This window comes from Aphelocoma coerulescens, chromosome 3 (genome assembly GCF_041296385.1).
Source record: "Aphelocoma coerulescens isolate FSJ_1873_10779 chromosome 3, UR_Acoe_1.0, whole genome shotgun sequence".
In the NCBI taxonomy this organism is placed as follows: domain Eukaryota; kingdom Metazoa; phylum Chordata; class Aves; order Passeriformes; family Corvidae; genus Aphelocoma; species Aphelocoma coerulescens.
Genome location: NC_091016.1, coordinates 40,267,375 through 40,294,525, shown reverse-complemented (window position 1 = coordinate 40,294,525; position 27,151 = coordinate 40,267,375). Strand labels below are relative to the sequence as shown.

At 43.6% G+C, this 27,151-nt stretch overlaps 1 protein-coding gene across 1 annotated transcript; it reads right to left on the bottom strand.

Annotated features, from left to right (window-relative positions):
• Window positions 1-43: 43 nt before the first annotated feature.
• Window positions 44-22,038, bottom strand: MRPS18A (mitochondrial ribosomal protein S18A). Its single transcript, XM_069009897.1, has 6 exons — window positions 21,919-22,038; window positions 21,724-21,755; window positions 18,112-18,216; window positions 10,076-10,199; window positions 9,260-9,326; window positions 44-658 (listed from the first exon to the last, which is right to left on the bottom strand). Exons 1-6 carry the CDS (start codon window positions 22,016-22,018, stop codon window positions 514-516), a joined length of 573 nt encoding a protein of 190 aa, XP_068865998.1. The 5' UTR covers window positions 22,019-22,038; the 3' UTR covers window positions 44-513.
• Between the last annotated feature and the right edge of the window lie 5,113 nt (window positions 22,039-27,151).

Here is a 27,151-nt window from a genome sequence, read left to right as displayed (position 1 = left end):
CTGCCACAGGTGTTCTGATGCAAATTATGGCTAGTACAAATGATAATAATAAAAAAATTAATTTCAGTAGTCATTAACAATTTCTGTTGCTGCCAAGAAAATACAGTGCTGCAGAGAAATTTTTCTTCCATCCGTGTCACAGGTACAAAAGCCCAAACGAGACAAATCTGAGTTGAAACACATGTGAATGGGGAAACACCACTCACTGCTGGGAAAAGAAGGAAACATCCTTTCCCAAACCCATTTGTGGAACATAAAGAAACAAAAGCCTTCAGATCCTTTCTGGCTTTGAGGTAGAAGTCTTTGCCCCTTGCTTTCCTCAAATCATCCTGCACACTGAACTTTGCTTTGATAGCTCTTGTATTCTCCTAGAGGAAGAGATCACAGCTGGACACAACGTAGAGTACTAAGGACAATTCTGGAATAAGAAAATTGGAGATATTGACAAACTTGGAAAAAACCCCAGCAGAACAGTGGAAAATGTGTGCTTACTGACTATGCCACTTCTGGCCACTAGTGGTTTAAACAGAGAGGCTTTTGTGTATATTTGACATTATCCTTCAGCAAAGGGTGTCCAACTGGAAAGGGCTTTTTGCACCACTTAGGGCCCCTCTTCCAAATGGGCTTTGCAGATCTGATGGGCCAGCGGGTCAGGTACCTGTCAAAAGAACACAAACACATTTCATTCTGAGACTGATCACTGAGAAAATGTTCCAACTGAAGCAGAAGCAAGGCACTATAGCCTTTGCCTCCCTAACATGCCTTTTTATAAAAGGAATAACCATGAGCCCGAGCTCCTTCAATTCACAAGGGACCACTGGAAAGGAGTTTTTGTTTGTTTTGGAATTTCTAAGCTCATCTCTCTACTGAACCCACTGGCACCTGCTTGACTTCCAGTTTCACAAAACAAGTCAGGTGCAGTATTCAGGCTGTTGGCAAGTTGTTCACCTGCATCTAAACTGGAGTGCCAAATCCCTTAATTGGAACTAAACCCAAGACTGAATGCATCCAGCCTCCAGGGGAAGTGTTATTTCAACAGCTGCTCTCAATAAGGTAAACTAATTACAAAGGCTAAATTCTGTGAGAAAGCTTCTGAAAATGAATTAATTTACTTTGGGGGGATAATTAGTTATTACTTTTGCATGGAATGGGTTTCTGGTCTAGTCTAGTATTTTTATATGTCCAAATTTGCTCTAGTCTTCTCTGTACAATACTACTGCAGCTTGCTAGTGCAGGAAGTCAGCACCTACAGTGTAAGAGGTATTAAAATGGAATTATCATCACAACTACAAATCTCTGTGAAGAGCGGTGCCTGGCAAATATCCTCTACTTTTGACCATTTGAAGTTTTAGACTTGGCTTTGCAAACAGGCAGGGGATTTCAGATCCAGAATCAGTTACTGGAAATCTTACCCTGTGGCTGGGTGGCCTGCAGTTTTGTTAGGCTTTAAATCTTTTGCTACCAATAAAGAGGGGAATAGAGGTCCTTAGAGAAAGAGGAGTCTTTTCAGACAATAAAGATCCAAACTAAAACTTTAGCATAATCTGCACAAACAATGCTCCAACAAATGAGAATTTGGAACAGACTGATAAACTTTGTCCAGCAATGTTTGCATGCCTCTGTTGAGTAATCCCATGGTGTTAATGTAACCTCAATCAGTCATCCTCCCCCACAATAAGCTTTGTTACCTTTTATTTGCATCGTGCAAATTTGAGATATTAAGAACTTTGGATAGAGACCATGTAATACATTTGTCTGAAGGCATTTGGCACATTCCTGAGAACTACAAAGAAAGCTTGCTATGCCAGGCAGCTACAGACTGCGTAACAGCAGCCCATTTATCACTTTTCTTCCTCAGTACTCCGCAACAACAGAAACTGAAAAATGAATCACATGTGGAGCTTTCCGCCTCTGAAATCAAGCCCCTTTCAAAGTGATTTGCTTTTGCTTTGAGGAGTAAGTTTATGACAGTTAAAAGACCAAGATGCAACAGCAGGAAAGGTCTGGGTGATGACACAGAGCAAGATCCAGGCACTTGCTCTCCTATACATGCATTAAACTCATCCCTTCTGACCTGTAATGCTATGCCTGTGCATTAGTGGAATCCCTTACATAACAGCATTAGACAGGAAGTAGGAGAGACTTTCCTGTCTCCAATTTCACATGCAAGGGGAGTTCAGAGAGACCAAATGCAGGTCCCCAGTTTGGAATCTGGCAAAGGACCATGGCAAGGCAGCTCCTTTGGGAGAAGCTGTAGGCGTATTAGATGGGCACATGGGCTAGGTCCTCCATTTCATACTCCCCTTGCTGCAAGGGGAGTGCCATGGCACAAATTTTGGTATTGCAAGACTACACTTAAGAGCAAAGGAGGAAAAAAATCCCAAATTGTTTTAATGCATCAGTGTGCCAAGTGCAATTCTGGTCACGTGTCCACATGATTACGGGAAAGTGCTCCTGTGATAATAAATGATCTCACTGGGAGAGAAGTGAATGTGTGAATGTGAGATACACATCAATGCTGTATGCAGGTTTAGACAGACAGTGGCTTTTTAAGAAATCCCTCTGTTTCTGTGTGGGGGCTGGAAGTGCACACCCCAATTCTGCATAGGAAGGAGGATTTAGTAATGGCCTGATTTTAAAGCTTTTGTTATTTCTCTTTTGAGCAGGTCTAATCCAGCCCTCTGGTCCAGGCTTTTGGCTTCCTTTGGGGACTGCAGGCTGGGGCTTTTCATTGTTAGCTGAAACAGACATTTGGACGCTTTCCCTTCCTGGAGCACATTTGCTTTTAGGGCTTTTAATACTTGCTTTGTCCCAAACTCAAACTTGTCCTATTTTGTTTGCTGCCTCTTTTTTTTTTTTTTTTTTTTACCTTGATTCAGCAGTGCAAAAGCCTGATGCCTGGGAGCAGTCAGTCTACAAAGTTCCTTCTCCTCTTTGACTAACTCCATTTCCTACTGATTCACAGATTTGGGGTTTTATCTGTGAGTAAAAACAATCCACAAAACTCACATAGGACAGCTTCAAAGTCCAGCACACAGGACTTTTCTGCAAACTCTGCCATTCATGTAAGATACTGTACACCCTTTTCTAGCCAAGTCTCCCAGCTTTTCATTGTATCCAACAAGGTTTGTATTGGAGAGTTTTTATAATCACACACACTGGCAGACTGAATTTTCTCAAGTAGCTGAAGGTTGTCAAGACAGACCCTTCAGGTGGATGCCAAATGCGGCTGGTCCGCAGTCTTCCAACCTGTCGCCTCAGTGTGGAGAGCTCCCACTCTAGGCAAAGGGGGAGAGAACTGCCAGTCTTGGGAACTGTGACTCACCCTGGGTCTCTGCTTGCCCCCTTGAGTATGGTAGGGACCTGAGCAAGAACAAGAATTCCTAGACTCCAAGTGCACAAATGAGTAGTTTGGATAAAGTGTGATAGGAACCCTGGTGGGATTTCCCTGATGGGAAAAGGCAAGATATGAGCAGGATGGAAACAACTATGGTTAGTTCGCCTGCACTCACTGTAAGAGCTTAAAATCTCTGTAGCATGTGGAAGTCTGTTTTCATGGATTCTGTTCAGTGGGCAGGCCTTCCCACTTGGAGGCTGCCACTTTAGACCTAGGAGTAGGCACCAAGGTTTCCATGTGCAGCATAAGGGAAATGTGAAAACCACAGTCCTGTACACAGCTCAAGCAAAGGCCATGTTGGTACAGTTCAAGTCTGAACTTCTGAACCCTCACTGAATTTTTTCAATATGGCTTTTGTTTGGATTAAGAGCAGAAGGCAGAGGGCTGGAGACTGCAGGAAGCACTCGATCAAAGTGCTGGCAAGACTGCCTCCTCCCTGCCACATCCCTTCCCATGACACCTCTTGGCTTTGCTCACCTGCAGCCGCTCTGGCTCTTTGCTTTTGAATACACATGCTATGCACAACAGTTTCCATGCAGATGAGAGGAACCACATGCTGCTGGAGTGAAATGCTGATAGTAGGGAAACCAGATTCTGCTCCTAGGGACGAGAGGTGTCCACAGAGCCTGAGAACTTTGTAATTCATGAGGAATTTGTAGGGAGCCTGCCTCTTGCTTAACACAGAGCAACTCCTCTGGTTCAGGTGATGGAGGAAGGATTGACTTGGATACTATCTGTGCCAAGTTATGCTCTTCCCGTAGGAAGATGAAAATGGAGTGGCAGCTGAGTGCTCAAAATCAAGTACTCCATAATCTTACAGCACCTCTTGCTGACAGACCCCAGAGTGAGGGAACCTGTGATATCCCCTAGTCCTTCTGGAAAGGGAACAACTTCACAGTGTTGTGTTTTGACCAATACTTTGGACCTGCCAGAAGAACATGAGTGCTGTATTCACATTAAGAAAGCATCTAGATGCTGGCTTGAATTCAGGGACTGTTCTGGATAGACTAGTCCACATTTTCCATGCAAAAACCTCCATGCTGAAAAGAAAACTGCTCAGCTATTCAGGTTTCCATTACTGAAAGGAAGAAGTTTGACCTACAGCTGAGCTTGACTGTATCCCAAATGGTTCTGGTGTGTGATGGCCTGCACACACATGACTCTAGAGTACGGGAACAGTCTGTCACCCTACACAATGCTGGTGAAATTGCTTAGAACTTCCTCAGCCTCATGGGCTAGTGAAAATACTTTGTTGCTGCAGCACTTAACTGGAACATGCCAGGCTGGAGCACAAACAAATGCAGAAATAACAGCAGGAAGTTTTTAAAGGGAGAATACAGGCTGAGGATGAGGGAACAATCCTTGGCTGCAAGACAAATTTGCTTGCAGAATGATCCCCTGGAAAGAGTGAAAACCCCAGACTGGGCCAAACATGAGGAAAATGAACTGTAGGGAGTAATTCCACATTGACAGGGTAAACTTCATTTGTTTTCGATGTCCAACTTCTGCAGACAAATGATACGTAAGAGAAGGTGAGGACAGGAGACTCAAGAGTTCATGGATGATGTGGGTTACTCTAATGGCCATTTCTTCAAAAGAACCATAGCTAGTGAAGCAGTTAAGTCGTAACACTCATGAGCTATTGCTGTCAAAAACAAATCAGGCAGAAAGCAAAAAGGCAAAGAACTAAAGCCCAAGAAATGAGAAATATCATGGCAAGTCTCACCTGGACAGTGTCCCAACTGCAGGGGGTAGAAGAGGGAGATGTGGAATGCTCCCCAGTTGAATTCTGACCACAAGGTATTCTTATTCTCCTACCACCCTCAACACTACAAAGCTTAGCATTTCACTTCCATGTTAGGCCTTCTTCTGCAGTTCCCAATCTCCTCCTCTGTGTTACATGAATGAATGTTCCATACTACACTAGACAGTTGTATAACCAAGTAAAAGGCAGGATCTGCAGGTCAGATGTTCTCAAAGCATTCTGCTCTTCTTGAATTCCAGTAGTGGAAACAGGATAAGGAGATGAAGTGGGTAGAGGAAGGCCGGCTACCAAATGACCCAGTGCAAAGCAGGGAAATCCTTATCTCTTTGCAGAGAAATCTGGGGCACGCAGAAGGGAACGTCCAAAGTTCATACAATTGAGATAGTAAAACCAGTTCAGAAAACAAAGCAGGAATTCTGCTTTTTGGAAAACATCATTGAATAAGCACCAGAAGATCACTTTCTTGAGAGGCAGAAGGGTTCTGGATGATAAACCCACACTTCACAACACTAAATCAATGGCACGTTAGCAACCCTGACCCTTGTTAAAACAAGACAGTTTGCTGATAGTTCCATATGGTGGCATGATACCTTTTAATCCCAGCTAGGTGTTAGCCAGTGCAAGCCAGACTCTTTGGATTTGAAGCAGGCTCACTGTAATCAGGGTGACAGTGACATGGGCCAAACATTCTGGCCAAGACAGCCACAACTGCAGTAAAGAAATGGCTTAGGAGCAGCTTTTTTTGGTGCTTTCAAAAGTATACATTAATGCAGCTCCTAAGTCCTTTGTACACTTCCTTAGCACCTTTGCCCAGGAGCCATAGAGTTCCCTTGTTGCTGACCTGCACACTGTCTAAGGGACACATCAGTTTTTCATCAGGCTCATTTGTCCCTCTTTCAGCAACAAATGAAGCTGCTCTCAAATATAATGACACAGCCTTGGAAGAAGGGAGCACCAACCAGAACTTTGCCAGACAGGAAAAAAATGAAAAGGATTGCTCATCCAAGTGAAGTAATTTGCCAGACTTCAGCCAGGCAGGGGTTGCTGCTCTCAGTCTACATGCAGTAAGTCAATGCTCAGGTCTGTATCACGGCAGTGGCACTGGGCTCTGACTCCCACTTCACGTTACACTTACCATGATAAATCTCCTTCAGTCTCCAGGTGGTGTGAGTGGAATCAGTCCCTAAGGCTACCTTAGGCTTTCATCATGGTCCTGTCATTCTAGCAGCTGATGCTGTAGTCTTATGTCAAGCACTCTACCATGAGCAAAACATTCTTCAGCTCAGCGTAAGATGGCAGGCAGTTCCCAGATGCTAGGAATTCCCACAGAAGTGTGTGAGGTAACATCTGGAGCAGACAGTGACTTCTCAGAAGCCCTTCCTTTACAAAAGTGAAAACTTTCTCCATTCAGAGTAAAGAGTTAGACTACAGATTGCTTACATTATCTGTGTTTCTGTCTTGGAAAAGCTTTAATAAGGGGCCCAAGCATATTGTGAGGCATCTCAGTTTCTCCCTGTTGACATTCCCAGGGCCATAGCAGCAGTAGAGAAAGGCACTGCTACCTCTCATCTAAGCAGAGTGGTAAAGAAGAGTAGAATAGCCAATACAGTGATCTCAAAAAGAGATGAAGCTTGAAGATTTGGAAAATATGTCACTTAACTGTGTCATTTACTGCCTGCTATAATAGGCCCTCTTTAGATCCTGTTGATCCCTTCTTGAACTAGCACTTAAAAATCCAGGAGACATAAACACAAGGAAGGAACAAGCTAAGTCAGGTGAGAAGCCCCGATATTACATGTTTAGAGGATGACCCAGACATGTTCTGATGGCATTGAACAAGGCAGCTTGTTCCACTCTCAAGTCCAAGCCCACTTCTGCCCCTTTTCTCCTCTGTCAGCTCGCTTGCATTTGGCAGCACCACAGGTTGAGTGCTTCCCAAGTTACTACAGACTTACAGGAAGCTTTGGAAGCAAGTACAGAGGCAAAGACAAGGTAAGCTTGGACAAGTCATTCATGTGGGAAACTTCTGATAAGAGCTCTGGCTTCATTCCCAAAGTAAGTCATTCAGCATGTGGGTGCACTTCAGGCTAGAGGAAGGAAGCAATTTGTAACTCCTGCCTTATGCTGTGCCAGCTACTGCTCCAGAGAGCCAGGGAAGTACAGGTGGGGGCTTGCACAGTCAAAACTCTTACAGAATGGCCAAGATTTTGCAAGGTTCCAACACACAGAGCTTTCCCCTTCCAGCAGGCTGAGAAGACAGTATTATGAGGGACCAGGAGAGCACTCCTGAAGTACTTCTGCACTTTATTCAAGCTTTTGGGACTCATTTGTTTAGTGTCACCCCCACCACCAAAACTTTCAATCCCATTTCTTTATCCTATTCCCTTGCCTCCACCCAGACCCCAACGTCTGCCTACTTCAGTGCTGCTCCATATGCTCAGCAAACTCTAGCTTTCTTTCTAAATTGCTTCCACCGTCCCTGCTACATTCCCTCTCTGGGAAGAGAAAAATAAGGGTGGTGTAGGGAGGGGCTAACACTGCAATAATCACCAATTTAATTAAGTTCGAGGTGTAGCACGCCTACTTGCATGTAGAATGTATCCGGAGGTATTCATTCTTTGTTCTCACTAAAAGTCTATCGAACAATTTGTCAGAGTCAGGACATCAGATCTGGAGTCCTGGTGTGATTCCTGCAAGATACTGCATTTACCATTTCCAGTCTCAACCTGCTATGCAGGGTTGCAATATGAATGCTAACAAGATAATGTGCTCCACCCCACAGCTGTCAGATAAGACACAGATACTAAGGAATCCCCAGGACCAGTGAGACACAAGGAAGAAGTTATCACAGTTGGAGTATCTGACGGCTACAGGGCTGCATCAAACATAGAATCCTCTAATTTGATCCTCACTGATACCCATTATGTTACCAGCCAGCATTTCCAAAAGCCTCTCTCAAATCTCCACTGTAGTCAGACCTGAAATGCAGGAATCTCCAGCCATCCTCAGCCCTACAGTCTAAGCTCTCCCAGCGACAGCCCCATGGCCTCTGGTAACCTCATGGTTTGCTAATGCGAGGTTCATACACTGCTCTGACATCCCCATGGAAACAGAGTGTGAGCTTATAAACAGGGGATTAGCACCTCCAAGTGCCCAGCACAGAGCAGGAAGAGGCTGCAGGCTTTCTCTTCGCCCACCAAAGGCCAGGGGCCATTCAGGCTGGGGAGGGGAAAGAGACTCTTGCATAGGAAGGACAGGCCGAGGGTGAAGCGCTGACTGGAGGAAACGGGGATGGGGCAGAGGGTAACAGGCCTGTGATGGGCCCCTGCTGGCTGCTCAGAGTCCCCCTGACTGCTGGTACCACTGCCTGAGCACCCTCCTGCTGCTGGGGGCTAAAAAGGCTAAGAGGGAGGGACTGCTTAGTCAGGAGAAAAGAAGGTTCAGTGGGGTCTTACCAATGTTCCTAGGTACCTGAAGGGAGGATGTAAAGAAGACGGGGGTGGGCTTCCCCCAGTCACTGGTGCTCACTGACAGGACAAGAAGCAATAGGCACAAACTGAAAAAAGAAATTCTGTCCGAATGTAAAAGAACATGGTCTTGTATGAGGCTGGTTCTCTGGAATAAGCTGCCCTCAGGAGGAATGGAGGAAGGTCTATCCTTGGATATACTGAAAACCTGGTTGGACATAGTTCTGAGTAAGCTGCTCTAGGTGACTCTGCTTAAGTGGGGAGCTTGAACTAGACAATCTTCAGAGGCCTCTTCCAACCTCAGCTATTCTGTGGTGCTGTGACTCCATCTGTGGCATCCTCCTGTGAGTGCCTTACTGATTGTTAGTGAGGAGGTGAGCACAGCTGAGGAAGGGTAGGCAGACTCTAATATGTGTAGCAGTTTTAATCTTGTGTTAATAAACTGTTTATATGAGATTTGACTTGTCCTTAAAAGACTGCCAAGAGAATATCGTGACAGATCTCCAAAATGCTGAGTACTCTTTATGAACCCTGCTGCCTGAGGCATTTCTCACCCAGTTGTAAGGAACTGCTCTTCCCCTTCCAGTTTATTCCTCAAAAAGAGAAATGTGGAAACACAAGACTATTCACCTGTTCAGCTTGGGTTTCTTGGGAATATGCCCTTCAGGAAGTGGAGGCCTGTGGTTTGGCAACAAACCTGAAACAGAAAAAGATGTGAGAATATCTTGTAGTGTCTCTGCTTCTGCTGCATTCAGAAGTCACATTACACCTCATAAACCAAGCAACCCAGGTCACTACTGAACCTGCACCCCAGCCAGAGAAGCTGGGAAGTTGTACTGGGTATAGGGAGGAAATATACACCAAAGACACTGTCACTTGGGCTCATCACAGAGGCTTTTTCAGAGGACACTGGGCACTGGAGTCCAATCAGATTCCATCTCCAGGATGGAAAATCTGACTATTAAAATTCTCAGTCCATTTAACTTGGATACAACTCAGGTACTAGGCATAAAGATCAGCACAATACTCTTGACTGCGTCAACCTGGGTCCCACTCCCAGGAAAAAGTAAAAAAGTCGTCACACGGCAGATGGTAGGATTGCATGCTACTAATGGGGTAGGTCAAGCTTAGTTAAATCAAGTAATTTCAGAAGCAGGTGTTTAATCATTAGTTACTGGAGACTGAACCACTTCCCAGATCTTTCTGCAATGCTAGTCTTATCTGCAGGGATAAATGTCTGCTGTCAAGGCAGGAGTCAGGACACAGACAAAGCAGAACAAGTAGTCTCTGTTCCTTCACCCTGTCCCAGCACTTGAACCGTAACAAGTTTGCTGGGTGAGTGGACAATGACATGTCACTAAGCTATACCAATTGGGCAGGAGACCCCCCTCAAGGGGTTCAATAGGTAACCCACAGTCAGGGGTTGTCTCTGGCAGAGCTCTGTACCTGCACGGTGAGCCATCTGCACACAGACAGCAACCTTCTTGTGCTCCTCCAAGCAGAGGCCTGTGATCCTTCGTGGCAGCATCCCTCCATCTGAACGGATAAACTGACTCAGCAGCAAGACATCCTGAGGAAGAGAGAAGGGCAAAACCCTCAGTGTCCCACCTACCTTAACTGCTGTGACTGCAGGTGTTGTGCTGAGCCTTGCATTGTGTACAGAACTCCAAACAATGTAAAACAAAACAATGATTCCTTCCTACGCATTTTGTCTGCAGCTTGACAAGTGGCTTTTGCTTGCTGTCACTGCCTGCCAGTTTAGCTCAGTAAGGTCACTCAGATGGTTTGAGTCTTTCCCTGACTTCACTAGTGTAAATACATGATGTCAGCTGCAGTCCCTGCTCCTTCACTCTTTCACTACTTGCTCCAAGATTCTTGCTAAGATAATGCGTCCTAGGTACTCAGGGAGAGTTACACAAGACCTACAGATGGATATTGTTTATACAACTTGAAATGCCATCACAGCTGCTGTCCTAAAGTTCACAGATACGTTAGATCACCTCTGACCCCCTCCTTGTTCCCTCAGAGCAGGACTGTTCTCTGCTATCTACTCCTCCAACTTTTATCCGGTTTCCTATGGTGGAGCTTCCCTCATGTCTCTCTGGAGAGGTGGAGAGTAGGGAAATGGTCCAAGATCTTGCATGAGGAAGCTTTATGTAAGAAAAGAGCCTGTGCTGATGAGTAAGGACTAATAGGATAAATTGCTGCACTCAGTCCTTCAACTGTGTGTGCATTAGGTGGGGCTGTGACAGTCATGGTGGATGCAAGGAGCACTTGAAGCATGCTGAGGGTTCGTCTGTGATTCAAGAACCATTTAGACTATACTGCTGTTGACCTTTACAATTAAAAGTTCTAGAAATGTAAACCAGCCCTCTTAATAATAACAAAATTAAAGGGATCTCTAGGATCAGATAGTATCACAGGGCTGGAATGACAAATTTTTAAACACAGCAGCAACAGCTGTTGCACGAGTGTCCCATTAACTGTACACAGTACAACAGCCCAGGACTCAGATCCATGCTCTCTATTTCCACACACAGCACCAGTGCAAAGATACCCCTTAGGCCAATATAGGCAGCCATCCTTGACATCCTGACATCAGCATAAGTTGGCCCAAAGGGCCTCTGGAAACTTTGTGCTTGTTTTTATCCCTTCTGTTGACAGACTTGTTGCTGGCTGAGAGTTTACTTCTCCATGGCTCTTGTAAGTATGTTCCTAGTTGAGGCAGCAGGACCACGCAGAGGCTGCCTGCAGGCTGAGGGGCCTGCCAGTGAGTGCCCGGACAGAGCGAGTTCAAATGAGGCATGGCAGAACTTCGCACCCCCCGGCCAGGGCAACAGGCAAGAACAAAGAGCACTTGTTGCTTTTCATGTTGGGTGACCCTGACTGCCTGTTCACAGATTCACAGACCTGCTCCTACCCCCTATCTTTGCTCTTTTACAAAGAGCTCCCTGGAACATTCCCACCTTCATTTACTGACCTTGCAGAAGCAAATGATCACGAGTGAATATAAAATGAGTATTCAGAAAGCTATCTAACTAGGAATTATTCACCCACCCCCACTGCACAAGACCAGCTCACTTGTCAAGGGGGCTGCTGGAATTTAGGATGCCCTTCTGGTAATGATGGATTCTGACAGATGCTGTCATAGAATCGTAGAATGGTTTGGGTTGGAAGGGACCTTAAAGATCATTGAGTTCATCCCTTCCCTTGCCCTGCTGGCCACCCTCTGTTTGACGCAGCTCAGGATACAATTGGGTTTCTGGGCTGTGAGGGCACATTGCTGGCTCATGTCCAGCCTCTCATCCTCCAGCACCCCCAAGTTCTTCTTTCTAGGGCTGCTCTTGATCTGCTCATCCCCAGCCTATCTTGCTACCGGGGGTTGTGCTGAACCAGGTGCAGCACCTTGCACATGGTCTTGTTAAATTGAATGAAATTCCCACAGGCCCACTTTGAACTTGTTCAGGTTTCTCTGGATGGCATCCCACCCCTCAGGTGTGTCATCTGCAAACTTGATGAAGGTGCACTCAATCCCTCTGTCTGTGTCATTAATGAAGGTACTAAATAGAATGGCTCCCAGTAAGGACCCCTGAGGTACCCCACTTGTCATGGATGTCTATCAGACTGAGCAGTTGACCACTATCCTCTGGATGTGACTATGCAACCAACTCCTTATCCATTTAACAGTCCAGCCATTGAGAGAGTGCTATCTCTCTCCAATTTAGAGAGAAAGATATTGTGGAGACCATGTCAAAGGCTTTACAGAAGTCCAGATAAATGATATCTAAAGCCCTCCCTTTGTCCACTGATGGAGTCACTCCATCACAGAAGGCCACCAGGTTGGTCAGGGAGGACTTGCCCTTGGTGAAGCCTTGTTGGTTGTCTTGAATCATCTGTCTGTCATCCATGTGCCTTAGCACAGCTTATAGGAGGATGTTCCGTGATCTTCCTAGCCACAGAGGTAAGGCTGATAGGTCAATAGTTCTCAGGGTTTTCCTTTCTATCCTTTTTAGAAAAGGATTCCAGTCACCTGGGACAAAGTGTTGGTTACAAGTGTTATAGACAAAACACTTGAGAGTTTGAGGGTCTTTATTTGTTTGGGGGTTTGTGGTTTGTTTTTGTCCTTCCCACCCCCCACTCCCACCCCCAATCAATACCACCCTCACTAATATCATCATGAGACACTGTTTCCCTCTTCCCATATTTGGCTTGCTTTCTACATCCACTTGTCTACAGTGAACACATCCAGACTGATTTTTAGATGGCACATCATGCAGGCCCACTGACATTTAGACACTGACTTTAATGTCTCACTGACACAAAATGATTTATCAGGCACCCTACAGTGCGATGCTGTATCCAAAGAACAAGAAAAGCCCAGCTAAGCAACTAGCAGCACGCTCCTGGGAGGCAGTTGATGGTTAAAAGGGAAGCAGAGTGTCCCTCAGCCCAGCTAAAACATGGCCCTGCCAAGGAGAACAGTAACCAAGGGACCAGATGGTGCCAGCTGCACTGGTAGGAAGTGGATGGAGGCCAGCCAAACAGTCCAAGGGCACTGACTTCTGACTACTCCTGAAATACACTGGATTAGATTCAGGAAACCAGCACAAGACTCCATCCCCCTTTTTCCTCTTCTTTAGCTGTCTGGATCTTCAAATCACCAACAGCTCAATTTGCCATTTAGCACATACCACTTTCCTAAGTGAAAAAGGGCTGTTCAGCTCCAAGTGCCTAGAAAGAGAAAAACTTGCAAGACTTTGCTAGTAGCCTGCTGTATTATTCTGGAGAAGAGGAAAAAGAGAGCTGATGGCAAGTTTGAAGCCGTTTCAGTCTTTGCAGCCATGAAAGCCTAAGTAGGCCACACACTCCTGTTAAGGGTGTGTGTGTGGTCCAAGTATTTCTCATATTACCACCACACCTCATGGAGTCACACACTTGTTATCAAGTGTTTCCATATAAAGGGGGGTGGTGGGAAGCAAATGGAGATATTTCTTTTTCTCCCTGTGGGAAAAAAAAACCAAGAAAATCTGTTCTCTGTTATCATCTCTGACCAACAGTGTCACCAACTGACCAACACCCTGGTGTGGCAGTCATTTCTTGACTGAAATCATCAGTCATGTTCCAGCTGCTACAGCTCCAAATTACACTCACACTGCTTGGCTTAAAATGCTGCACACTTGACCAAAGGTTTGTCAATTTCTGAAGATTCCCCACAGTTAACAGGCCAGGTGCCTCTCCCAGAGTACTTACACAGATGTATCTTACCACTGGGAGAAGGCAGACAGGTACAGCCAACTTTTTGGGGCAGCTGTGGAGGGAAGTGAACAAGTATGTGGAGCGGTCAAATTAAAAAATATGTCTGGCAAGTGCTCATGGTGCCGTCATGTTCCATGAAATTCACATTTTGTGCTAGTGGACAGCCAAGCCTGTAACCACGGATTTGCTTTAATCACTGGACAGCTCCCATGAGGCTGGACTCAGATTCCCACCCCTGTAATCTGCAGCATTTGATGAAAACAACTTGGACTGAATTGATCTAGGGCTAATAGGCAAAGCTTGCAGTTCGGTTTCCCCTAATTGTTGCCAAAGCAAGATGACATATTTACTGCCTACTCAAACTAAGGATGTTTGAAGTGGATGAGGGGGGAAACGAAAAACAAGTATAGCCTTCACTTGTAAAAGGGCTGGACAAACTTGCTGAATGGAGCACTATATACCACACATTCCTGTGAATAGATGGTAACCAAAACGCAGAGGCACCTGCATTTTAATGTCTGCAGACACTTTGAAAAGCAGGCTCCTTGACTGACACGTGATTCATTAAAACTTCGATTTACCGCAGGAACAGCTCTATCTGTGCAGCCAAATTACTACTGGGCTGTATCAGACAAGCCTGCCAGTCATTATTTCCAGTTATACAAGAGTCTAGCTCTTCCTTTCTCCCTTAGTCCTGGGAGCTGTACACCATTCTCCACGCATTTTGTAACAGAATTGCGGGTTTCAATCCAGTTGCATCCTTACAATGACCAAAATAATTTTTCTATCTCCAATGGATATGAAAAAAAAAAAATCAACTGAGATCTCAGTTTCACTAGACAGATACACGCAGACCACAAACTGTGGGAATTTATTTCTTAAGCTCTGTTATCCTGAGCCACAGGAGAGGATCAGAATTGAACTGGCAAAGACAACTGCAGCCCTCTATACCACAGCTGAGGCAGGTTGGAATCATGACCTGCTAGTGCTCACAATGCCTGTTCAGTTGATTAATGACTTTGGAGACACTGGTCCCCCAGTTCTCTGACAGCCAGAGTAACTCATTATGCCACTACTTTAGACTGTGCTAGTTGCACATGACAAAAGGAAAGTCCTGTGAGGTCATATTACTCAATTCCCTCAGGGGCTAATTCAACACTTCCCTTTTCATAGTGCCTCATTCAGTCCAATTACAAGCGCCCCAAGCAAAAAAACTCACACTTTCCCTTCTGTGCAACCGACTGATCTCATCTTATCAATCTCAAAGGAACCACCACCTATTCCAATCTCTTACCAAGCACAGCTTATAGGTTATGCTGTATGAACTGAGCTATATCTTTAACAAAAATAGCTGCTATCAATTTACAGACATTTAGGACAATTAACCACCAGTGAGAAAATTGTCCCACTGTTTAATTGCTCACGGAGTTAAATGCCTGCACTTTAGTACTTAAGCATCATCAAGATTCTGCTGCTCATCATGGTTGCAGCAAAGAATATAATAGAATAGAGAGAGTGCTTTAGTGCAGAAAAGGGAGATTTTTATTCACCTTAACATTTAAAATCCTGAAAATCTGTGACTGGTACAACGCATTCATAAACATAAGAGACTTACACAAGCAGAGAAGTGGTCTACTCCAGAACTCAAATTTCTCCTAGTTCTCATCAGCCCCACAGAGGGATGCTTCTAAATGCGAGGTAAGAAACCTACAATTCCAAAATACCAGTTCACACTCGTCTCTTTAGCTTTTTGTCCAGAAGGGGTACTGGATATATATACAATAGATGCACATGCATTCAAAATCCATGTGACAGCTGAGATGAATATGTTCCTAGACTGTCTCTCAGCACCACAGTTTCTTAGAAGTGCTCTTAGCAATGATTCTCGAGACTGGCTGCAGAATCTCTCTTCACATTTAGTTTTCTCTTGCCTCCTTATTGCACAGTAGAAATCAGGATCTAAGAATCAAAGTGAAGTGTGGAAGAAAACTCATAACTTAGTTCACTCTACAAACACACATAAAACTCATGTTTCACAGGGTCTGTTGTGACCGATTTCTAATCCTAGAACTCGGACTCTACAGAATCACGTTGTGTAAAACTTCTTTGGTTCTTGATAGCATTATTATCTCTCCAGCTACTCAGTGGAGTCTTCTACCACACACAGCAGTAGAAACTCAGTCTGTGTAAGCCTGTGTATTAATTCCCAAGAGGTAATCCACTGCCATAGCTCATTTCATCCCTGAACATCAGTTTATAGTTTCTCTAGGGCTGTAAATGTGTGACTCATGGAATGCGTTCTGTAAAATTCTAGAATTACCCAGTTTAATGATGCTGTTTACTTCTTGCATTTAAAAGTCACATAAAAAGATATGAACTTTAAAAAGGTATTATTCAGAGTAAGTAACTTGTTGGTTTTGATCACAACACAATTCAGCAAGCATGAAGAAGAATTGCAAGGAATCCCTGTGTTCAAACATGGGCAACACAAAACAGACATGATCTGGTTTTGTAGTACTTGACAAACCTTAATGGTATTTGTCATTTCACCTAATTTATTATAATGCGCAAATTCATTGTATTTCCAGGTTTCCCACGCTGTTGAGAAACCAAGCCAGAAAACACTAAATACTCCCCTGCTCCCAACTTACTTCACTGTTTAATACTGCACCTAGCCTGAGTAAGAATCACTCACAACAGTAGATTCTAAATGCCTCAATGTCTGCAACATAGGCTCTGAAAGGCATTAAACATATTTCATTTACACCTCACATCTGTGGTTTCAGCTGTGTGGAGTAATTGCAAGTATTTTGTCTGGTACTACTGCCATACTCGTATTCTTCATGAGTCTTAACTAGTCTTATCCAATAGATTATTTGCTTTTACTCCTAGCTGACACCCTTTTACTTGGAATTTCCAACATTTTATTTACCAATTGGTAATCATCAGCATCATTCTCCTTCCTCTCTCATCTACTTAATAATTCCCTTGCTGTTTTCAAACTGTCTGGGGATTCCCTAGGATTTTTTTTTCATGCTTTAAAAAAATCCTGTGAGTGAAGTAATATATTTGTTAGCTAATTCCTTCAAGACCTTGAGGTAACATGCAATCCAGGCCTGCTGGTCTGTAATTAATTCAATGCTTAAGTTATTTCTGTATCTGCTTTTTCTTGTTGTTTAATGTTTGCAAGATTGCCATCACTACACAGATATTAAAACATAATTTTTCCTTTGTGTGTGTGCACTAGGACTACACGTAAGCAGCTCAGTCATTTTGCAATCAATGTGGCTTTCAGTCCCCTTCTCATTAATGGACTTTCTCACAAACGTTTCTTTTTCTCCAATGTATCTCCCCCTCTAATCCTATTGACATTAGCTTATTCTGAGTTTTCTGTTGCCTTATCTTAGTAACAGCATGTTCCTGTCTGGTTTTCTTCTTTTCCAATTCCAGTGCTGGGTTTTGAGCTTGCAAGGGGTGGGGACTTAGTCCTTTTGTAAACTCTGTGTTTGAATGACCTCTTGTAAATTTACATTCTGCATCTGCTATATCACTCTTCTTATTCTAAAGTGTTTGTGACTGTTGTGCTTTTGTTTTAAAGCACTACAGGATTTCCTTCCCATATTCTAGGTTTAGTGTTAGTTATCCCCTCATTAGTTAATAAACTTCTCATTAGCATTTCCTGCAAAATGCTTGAATAAAACCTGTTTTTTCCATTGCAAGGTAAGTAAAAATGTATGCTCTTCTTCATACTCTTCAAGGGTTTTAAAAGCTATATAAACAGTTATTATCTTAGTTGACAATGACCAATGAAAAATCATAGTGCTCGAAGTCACGTAATTGACCTAGTCAAGTCTTCTGGCCTCTCTGGAGCTAGGCCTGTATGCACTGACTAAATGCTGCATTCCAGTTTGATTCTCCGGGAAGTGCAATGGTGAAAGGCAGCTGGGCACAGAAGAGATATGTGGCCTTTTCAGATCAGATGGCCATGTGAGTAATTCCAAATCTCCTACCTGATACAAGCTCATCCTTTTTCCCAGGAACACCATCAGCCAAGGTAAACAATTACTGTGTAGGAGGCTCTTGCTGCACCCAAGAGAAGCAGAGCTGGAGTTAAGTATCTTTACTACACCCAGCAAGAGACAAGAGGGGCAGGTTGTGGGGTACCTAGAACTGAGAGCAATACTTGTCTAGCAATGAGGACAGGGGAACTCCTTCATTAAACTTACCACATAATCGTACTTATGCTTCAGGTTCCAGCGACAGATGGGACACTGGCCAGAGGGGTTTGGAGGAGGTGGTGCTTCAGCATCCTCTATAATTCTCCCTTCAATCTAGGAAACAATTCAAAGGATGCAATGATCAGTCATGGCTTACAGCTCTACCTGCACCTGTGACTCAAGGAATACTTTTCATCAAGTCCACAGTATGTTGACCAGTTATGTGGGGATGTAAGTGGAACAGTATCTGCATCATTCACTTCACTTTTATATAGATATAACAAGCCCTTTGGTATGTCTATGCCACAGACTATGGGGAGAAGGACAAATTCAAAGGGCATAGAAAACCCTTTGGCAAATTCTTGTGTATGTTTTACTAGATGTAAACTAGCTGACAGTCAGTGTAAAGTTCTCATATTTGCCTGAATTCCATTCATTGCAGTACTCTTTTGAACCACCATGCCTTGAAACTCTAGAGGCCCTTTAGCCAAAAGCTTTAAACTAACTTTTTTCTGGCAATATGAGAATGTCACAGAATAGCAGATGCATGTTACAGTTGAAAACATGGAGGGGCTTGCTGGATTATAAAACACCAGCAGGGAAAACTCTGAGCAAAATTTAAAATTTAAGAAAGGATCATAAGGAAATGTCTGTGGGGCTTCTAAATTTCTTTTACAATACCAGTATTTTATCCAGTTTCATTCTCTGAACAATTCTTTTATGAGATTATAAAATGATCTTTTCTACATCACTATAAAGTGGTGGCATCTAATACTCAAAGTTTTCTCACAAGAAACATGCAAAGAGATGTAGGAGGTGTGTAAAGGAAGAACTTGACAAATTTGTTTCCTAAACGTAGATGTGTTAGAAATACAAAGCCCATCTACATGTGCACTTGTCTGGTTTTTTTGAGGACTTACTAATAGAAGTAAGAGCTATCTCAAATTGCACCCAAATGAACAGAAGAGATACTAAAACTAAGCCATTTTTTCTCCAAGATATTTTGGAGTTTCCTCTGGTCAAATTAGGACCACAACCAGATTCTGAGTGTAAACTGTCAGCCTCAAAGAGCGCAAGCACCAGAGAGTTTGAAAAGAAACCCTGGGTGGAATGCAAGGTTACTTTTAAGAAACCATCAGGCTCTGTGCCTGAAAATCTGGGAAAAGCAAAGCATGACCTTTTCTGTAAGTGTGCAGGGGAAGGCTGGCATCCCATGATGAACGTGAGCTGAACTCTCAGAACTATTTCATACCCCAGATTTCTGCCTTTCTGATGATAAAATGGAAACAGATAAGTTACTTGCAGTTTAAGCATCTTGGTACCTCAAACAGACAGAACTGTCAATTTTTAAGTAAGATTCCTCTCCCCACAAGTACAATGGCTAGTTTTACGAAAACAAATACTTAACTATGAATATAAAATGTAGGCCAGTATCTAATTTTCTATTAATCAGTAAAGTTATTTTGAAGGAAGCCAGTGTATCTAGTCTGGATTCTTGCCAGTCTGGCTTCAGACTGTACTATGACTGTAATTCCATCTTGGAAATGAATAAAGATTCAGAATGCTATGTCAGCATCAATTTTTCTTGAGATAAATTTCAGTGTACAGGTTTTGGCAATTATTCCCCAACTGCTGAGGACTTTTATACTGTTAATCCACTCAGTTGCTATTTTTCTCTTAAACAACTACGAGGGAGTGTAGGGGCTGTACATTCTCAGTATGCTGATGAAATCTGTATTTCTCTGGGATTTATTCATCTGGCTCACATCAAACACTTCCTTCAATACTGATTAAAAATGAGGACATAGAAAGATGAGCAGAGAAAGATGGATTCAGGGAAGACTGATGTAGAATTGGCAGGATAAATGGAGCGACCAATGCATACTCTGAGAAACACATCAACCCTTTGGTCAATTTACACCATTTTTGACAACATTTTCCTCATCTAGAGGCACTGACGGATTCCAGACTGATGCTAGGATATTACACAGCAAATATATCCAGATCTCCAGGAAGAGTTATTTTCATAAATGTAATTTATGAAAGTAAGTTATTTATGTAAGTTATTTATGTAAGTTATTTTCATGCTAATGTAATGCTTACTTTTTTCACTTCATGCCTCAGTTAATGGTTTGGACTTCTGAGATTATAATTTACATCCCGTTTGAAACCGACTGAGTGCAAAACACAGCAATCCACTGAGTGTGTTTTGTTGGTGTGTACACTCCCCTCTTGTTTTGGTTAAAAAAACTTCAGGTCACACTTGCAAGCTCTTCTCTTCAGGTTTCTGGGCAAAGATTAGTAGTTTGGCACTTGAAGGCAAGAAATAGATACTTTCCATCATACCTACTGTCACAGATTAAACTTATTTTTTGTTGACAGTCTTATGACATCTTGCTAGCTGCCATATATTTTAGATATATAAAATAGAGTAAGTAATCTGCTCCACGCAGGTTTCAGATATGACAATGTCCAATAACACAAATACAATAAAACTTTCAACAAAATGTATTTCTGACAAAAATAATCAGACTTTTGAAGGCATGAACAAGCAGTTTTTTTCTGTTTCATTAGCAAGCAAAAAAAATCCCATCCCCTTCTTATTATTTATGTCTATATAGATTAACATTTAAGTGCACTGCCTTCTATCTACTCCCAAATTCCTCTTCCACTCTCCTCATCTTATTTATGTATTTCAAAATATCTGCATTACCGCTCTCCAGCCAAGGCATATATAGCTACTGCCATGTGCAATGTGAGCAGAATAATGCAATCTCCTTTTGCCTTCAGCAATTTCAGTGCTTCTTCTAAATAATGACAATTTTCTTGATAAAAGTACATCAGATTAGATGGTGCTAACTAGGCAAAATTCTAATTCTACTGCTTTAATCTTTTCCTTCCTGTCTTAAACTATAGCTGAGAAGACGCTTTTCTTTATCAGTTACTTTAGAACTTCCCTTTTATTTTCAGGAGCTGTTTTCCCTTAGTATTTAAGATCTTCCTTTGAAAACACCCCTTCCACTTAATTTTTTTTTTTTTTTTTACCACGTGTGTTGTAAGATGCAAGCTTTGAAGTCAGTATGGCACACGCTGTGGTTAACAAACACAACTCAGATCAACTGCAAGCGATGTGTGTGGCATGTAGCCGGTAGGGACACGTCCTGCAATGCCACATCGCACTGCCAGTGCAGGATGAAGTGACAAAGCCACGGCAAACCTCCCTCGTGCCTGTCCACACTCAAGACCAAGCCAAAGGTCACCAGTTTAGGAAACGAACCCGTCTGAAGAAAGGCCTCCAGTGTGGTGGATGCTGAATGCCTCTGGGCAAGGATTCCGACTTTACCCGCGGTGCGGTGAGGGGTTTGGTGCTCATGAGTGGCTCTGACTGGCGGCACAGGGTGATCATCCTCTTTCAGCAGCCAAACCCTCCATTGCTTACCTACACTCGCAACAAACTCCTGCCTTGGCTCTGCCTTCACAGCCTGAGAGGTTTTTCAAGTAGAAAAATGTCCCTGTTTTTCCTTTACTTGTTGTGGAGTAGGGCATGGACACACAAACGGCTGAAGGAAGGAGAAGCAATGTCAAAGGCAGCTACCAAGGAAAAGGGGTGCAGGGACTTACTGTGGTCGTATTGCCTTCAGTCACCTCCACGACTGCAAAAGAAAAAAGAGACAGGAAGCCGGAATGAGACTCATACAGCCTGAAAGAAGCAGCATTTTGGGGGGCGGGAGAAGAGGGCGAATTACAATGACCGCGACCATCTCTCCGAGACAGCGGCGAGGCAGCGGGGCCGTGCGGAGCCCCCTCCGAACTCACCCTCGCGGAGGGCTCGGGCCGGCGGCGCGGCCCAGCCGCTCCCCAGGAGCCCGGAGAGGATCCGCCGCAGCCCCCCGCGCAGCAGGCTGGGCGCCGCCATCTTGCGGAGCCGGCGCTGCCGTCACGCCGCTTCCGGCGGCGGGGGGCGGTGCTGCCGCCGCCATTTCGGGGCGCGTCCTCCCCGTCCCGGCTCCCGAGGGCAGAACCGGGTCTGTTTTCCTGCCCAGCTTCCTCTCTGCGGGGTGGTCCTCCTCATTGTTTTCGTTTGTTTCTTTTAAGTCTATTGTGGTTGGTACCGAGTTCGGGCTTTCCTGGTTTTTTTTGTTTGGTTTATTCGTTTGTTTGGGGCTTGGGGGGCGGGGTTTCTTGGCGGTGGTATCAGCTTGGGATCCCAGCATCACTGCTAGGTTGGAAAAGACTTCCGAAGTCACCGAGTCCAACCCACGACTGAACACTACCATGGGAACTAGACCATGGCACTGAGTGCCACGTCCAGTCCTTCCTTGAACACCTCCAGGGACGGTGACTCCACCGCCTCCCCGGGTGGCACATCCCAGTGTCTGTTCACCCTTTCTGTAGAAATTCCTCCTGGTGTCCAACCGGAACCTGTCCTGGCGCAGCCTGAGGCTGTGCCCTCTTGTCCTGTCGCTGGCTGCCTGGGAGAAGAGGCCGATCCCCACCTGGCTACAGCCTCCTTTCAGAGAGTTGTAGAGAGCAATGAGGTCACCCCGAGCCTTCTCCAGCCTAAACACCCCCAGCTCCCTCAGCCATTCCTCATAAGACTTGTGCTCCAGACCCTTCACCAGCTCTGTTGCCCTTCTCTGGACTCGCTCCAGCCCCTCAGTGTCCTTGCAGTGAGGGGCCCAGAACTGGACACAGCACTCAAGGTGAGGCCTTGCCAGTGCCGAGTACAGGGGGCAATCCCTGCCCTGGTCCTGCTGGCCACACTATCCCTGATACAGGCCAGGTGCCATCGGCCTCCTTGGCCCCCTGGGCACACACTGGCTCATGTTCAGGCGGATGGAGGTAAATCTAGACGTAGTGATGCCTTTGTGTTGTGGAAGCCTGAGCTACACTCCTGCCACAGCTCCTACATCTCCTAGCTCTCTGGTGAGGGAAGGCTGAGGGGTGGTTTTGCTTGAACTATATGGCTCCTCTGTTTGAATGGGCTCTGGGGTGGCTCCTGCATCAAGGAGGGTTTCAGGCCAGCTGTGCGATTCAGGGAAGGGGTTTGTTTCAAATCATCATTACCACATCTGTATGTTCCAGGGATCCTGAGGTTCCTGCCTGTTCCTGCGGTGCTTTGTGCATTTCAGCAGATGACAATTTGAAACAGCATGTTGCCAGGCTGTAACTCTTGTAAACAGTCAATCTAGTTTAAATACTTTCCATTTTTGTTTTAATATCACTTGCCTTTGACAATTTGGAGGCTGCTGAGAGGTGACTTTCCCCATCATCTTTCTTAGCGTACCTTATCTCTTGACTTCTTACACCTGCCTTTGGTGGAGGGTAGCATAGAGGTGCCTGCTTATGCCCACATAGTCCACTGGGATTTTAGATACCAACAAACAATTCGTCTTAGATGGTAATGCTGCGTCATCGTGAAGAGTGTACTTGAGTTGAACTGTACTTGAGAGCAAAGGTCATTCATGGAGTTTCTCTAAGTGCTTGTTTGTTTTCTGTCATTCCAACTCTTTAAAAAAATCCAGAAAGTGAAAACTAACAGAGTAAATTAAAATCACTTGTGAGTCATGTGCGCTGATGGACATTCATGCTATTCTACTTCATAAGTGGTCAACAGTGCTCATCCAAGATGTTCTGTATGTTTTTCTGAGTTTGTATCTAAAACATGGTGCAAAATGTAAACTGCAACATAAATGTAGAATTGATTGTAAAATATAATTTGATCTTCCCGTCACAGGAGGTCTTCCATCTCCTTCCTCTTGTGTGTTACACTTGCTTCTTGTTACAGTCTACTTTGCAAATCTCTTCTGTTGCAGGTCTAAGGACTCAACTCTGGGACTTCCCAAAGAAGTGGGAATGAAGGCAGGACTTCTGTTGAGACTCTTGTGCTTTATGCCAAGTAGTGAAAGCAGGGCCATCCCATTTATTCAGAGAACAAATTGAGTAAGAATGCTTGCTGGAAGAGATCCCTTCCTCTCTCGCCGCTTTATGCTATATAATGATTTCTAGGAGTGATCTTCAACTTGTCCAAAATGTTAAACATAAGAGCCAAACAAAATATTTACTGCCATTCAGTCTGGGACTCATTTCCTTATGAGGAGAAGGAACATTGCTGGGCACAGTGGTGTAGTGAGGTCACATTTTTATAAGTTGGTTATTTTGTTTGTTTTTTTTTTTTTCTTTATAAAGTGAGTTTTATCCTAGGTGAAGAAATAACCTAACAGAAGAGTTTATTCAATGGCTTAAAATAAATGCAATTTCTTCTGCTGGCTTTGTTGCCTCTTGTGTTTGGGAAAACTAAAGGGATGGCTCTCTTTATGGAATGGAAACCAACAGTTGATAAGCACAGTGCTAGCTCACCGTTGTAAAGAAATGTAGACAGAGGATTAGTGGCTTTTCAAAACTTTTTCCATGTCATGGGACTTTTGAAGCAGATACTTAACCAGCAGTGTGGCTTTTGGTCAGACAGAAAGAGACCAGCAACACGATCATAGTTCGAATACAGTACGTACTCCACTTGCTTGCCTCACCTTCAAATAAATGCTGTCTCTAAAGGAGTTTTAAGTGACAAATAATTTAATGCAAAGAAGGAAGATTGTTGCTTTCTTAAAAACCTGCACTCTTGGGTTGAGCAATTTGTCTCTTCTCCCAAGATGTTTTTTTTTTTGTCTTGTGAGGATTTTCTACAACTGTTAGCAGTGCAGACCATCAAGTCCCAAGGAGACAAACAAAGCATGTGCCAATTTGAGTTAAAGCCCATAATCTCTTTCCAAATTTGGAAATTTGACATATTTCTGATTTCTTGCAGATAATTTTTGAATGTGTTTATTTCATCAAGCCCTTGTGTTCAGGGAAGAAGAAATACAGCCCTGAATACTATGTCCCTGTACATGAGAGAAAAGAAAGTGATTTTCTTTCTGTAAACTGGTTCAGCCATGGTCTGTGATTTGTCAGCACTGTGGTGGGTCATCCAGTTTAGATAGAACTGGACGTTTCCAAGGAGCAGAACAGGATGTCACGGGCCGTTGAGGAATTAGTCCTTTCCCTTTTGAATAAAAATTAAACCTATGCTCCCAAATATGGGTCTGGTCAGGAGCAAGAAAGTATCGTGTTTTAGCTGAGAAACTTATGCCCTAATTGCTCATGGCCTCCAGAAACTTTATGGGACTGTTGTCAAAGAAATTGTATTCTCTTGTTTGAACTGCTTTGGGGTTACACAATGTAGATGTTCTGTAAGGCTCCATTTTTCTTCTCATACTAATTGTGTTATTTTCTTGTCTGAAAATGGACTATGTTTTGCTATTTTTCTTGTTTCTTGTAATGTATTAGTGTATCTGCTTCCATCTACAGAGAAACTTTTCTGGTCCTGTGAGCCTTTTCTGGTCCACTGGATTTTAATGGATGACATGTATATCTGCTCCAGAGCCTTACCCATGCAAATAGCTTCTGAAGGCTGAGGCTGTTCCAACCAAACATGATTAAAAGTCATAGGAATCAAGATGGAAAAAGCTATTAGGTCAAGTAGTTCCCACACGCACCTCCAGGACCAGTGCAGGTTTGTTTCCAATGGTACATTCTTGGTGCTTTCCAGAAGGGGTCAGTGCAGGTCAGCGCTCACTTTGCATCCAACAGCCCTTCCCCCTTCTTGAAAAATTAGGAAACCTGAATCTGGTTACAAGTAGGTTGCAAAACATCTAGAATTTATGTTATAATCTTGTGTTGGGTGATCAAAAGCAGAAGAAATGTGTTCAAATCCAACAATTGATCATCCAAGATTTTAAATGAGGAAAACTAGTGAGCTCGTCAAAATTACTTGTTAGATATGCACATACATTAGATGTCACAGATCCTGAGAATTGTTCTGGGGATGCTTGGCTGTAATGAGAGGGACACAGATTCACAGGTTTATCCTGTTGGGTCATCCGTACTTAGAAAGCACATATTACTATAATATTTTATAGTTACATAAACAAGAGTCTGGATAATTCAAATTTCTGATTGTAAAAGACAAAAGTGACAAAAACTCTCTTAGGTCTAAATAAGGGAAGAGAATAGCAATCATCCTGCACCAAAATACAATTTGTCCTACTCAACTACTGAGATACAGGAATGTCCTTGAAGATTGTCTAGTGGCACGAGTCCTTTAGGGCATGGGGGCTCCTGCAGGGCTCATCACACGTGAATCAGGTGTCTGGTCAAGAGTGGCCACATCTCGTCAGCAGGAAAGGCCAGCCCATTCCACACCACAACAGTGTACCCCAAATTCCTGTGTCCATAAAGAAGTGACAGCTAGCTTCTGAAACTGACTTTAGAGGGTGGAGGAGAATGACATTGGGACAAAAATTAATAATTGGAAGTGTGAAGGGGATGAAAAGGTGGCTGGAGATGTTAAGAAGGAAATGCTGCAAAGAGAGCAGAGATGGCACTCGGATAGAAGAATGAGTGACTCACTTGAATATAACTTGTTTATATTTTTAAGGTTTTCTTTTTTTCCCAGTGGATATGACTATTTTTCAAAGTAAAATAACCAAGGAATAATTTCATTACGTTTCCTTCCAAGATTTCAAGCTAAGTGTAAACAAGCAAAATCCAGTGGGAAAATTAATCCAACTTCCTTTTGTGAGAGCACTTCAGTTCTGTTTCTCCCCCCACCACAGTCCTTATATATTTTTGCTGCTACTGTTCTTATACCCAGTATCTGTGGCATTGCTGACACCAGCTAAAATACTTCAGTGATGGCATTTATTAGATGGAGAAGACTTTGGGATCACTCAAAATAATTTCTGATACAGAAATGATAAATTCACAGCTTTTCAGTGTTTAAAAAATACTGATGTCTTTTGATGCTTTGGGAATGTTCCATATGGGCAAGTCAAAATGATGGAAAACAACTGAACCACTTGCACTGGATTTGATCTCTGGCAACTAATATTTGGGCTGCATGGGAGAATCATAAGGAATAAAAACTCTGTAACAACACCATGGCAATCAGACCGGCAAACTTCCAAAGCTTTAATTTTTCCAGATGTTAAGTGCCTTGATTTTCCAA

Excerpts from the sequence above, each read along its gene's own strand:
- MRPS18A (XM_069009897.1), bottom strand. The coding sequence starts at position 22,018 with ATGGCGGCGCCCAGCCTGCTGCGCGGGGGGCTGCGGCGGATCCTCTCC. Across the intron at positions 21,756-21,918 it reads GGCCCGAGCCCTCCGCGAGG|TCGTGGAGGTGACTGAAGGC; the intron begins GTGAGTTCGGAG and ends TTTCTTTTGCAG. Across the intron at positions 9,327-10,075 it reads GCAGATGGCTCACCGTGCAG|GTTTGTTGCCAAACCACAGG; the intron begins GTACAGAGCTCT and ends TTTCTGTTTCAG.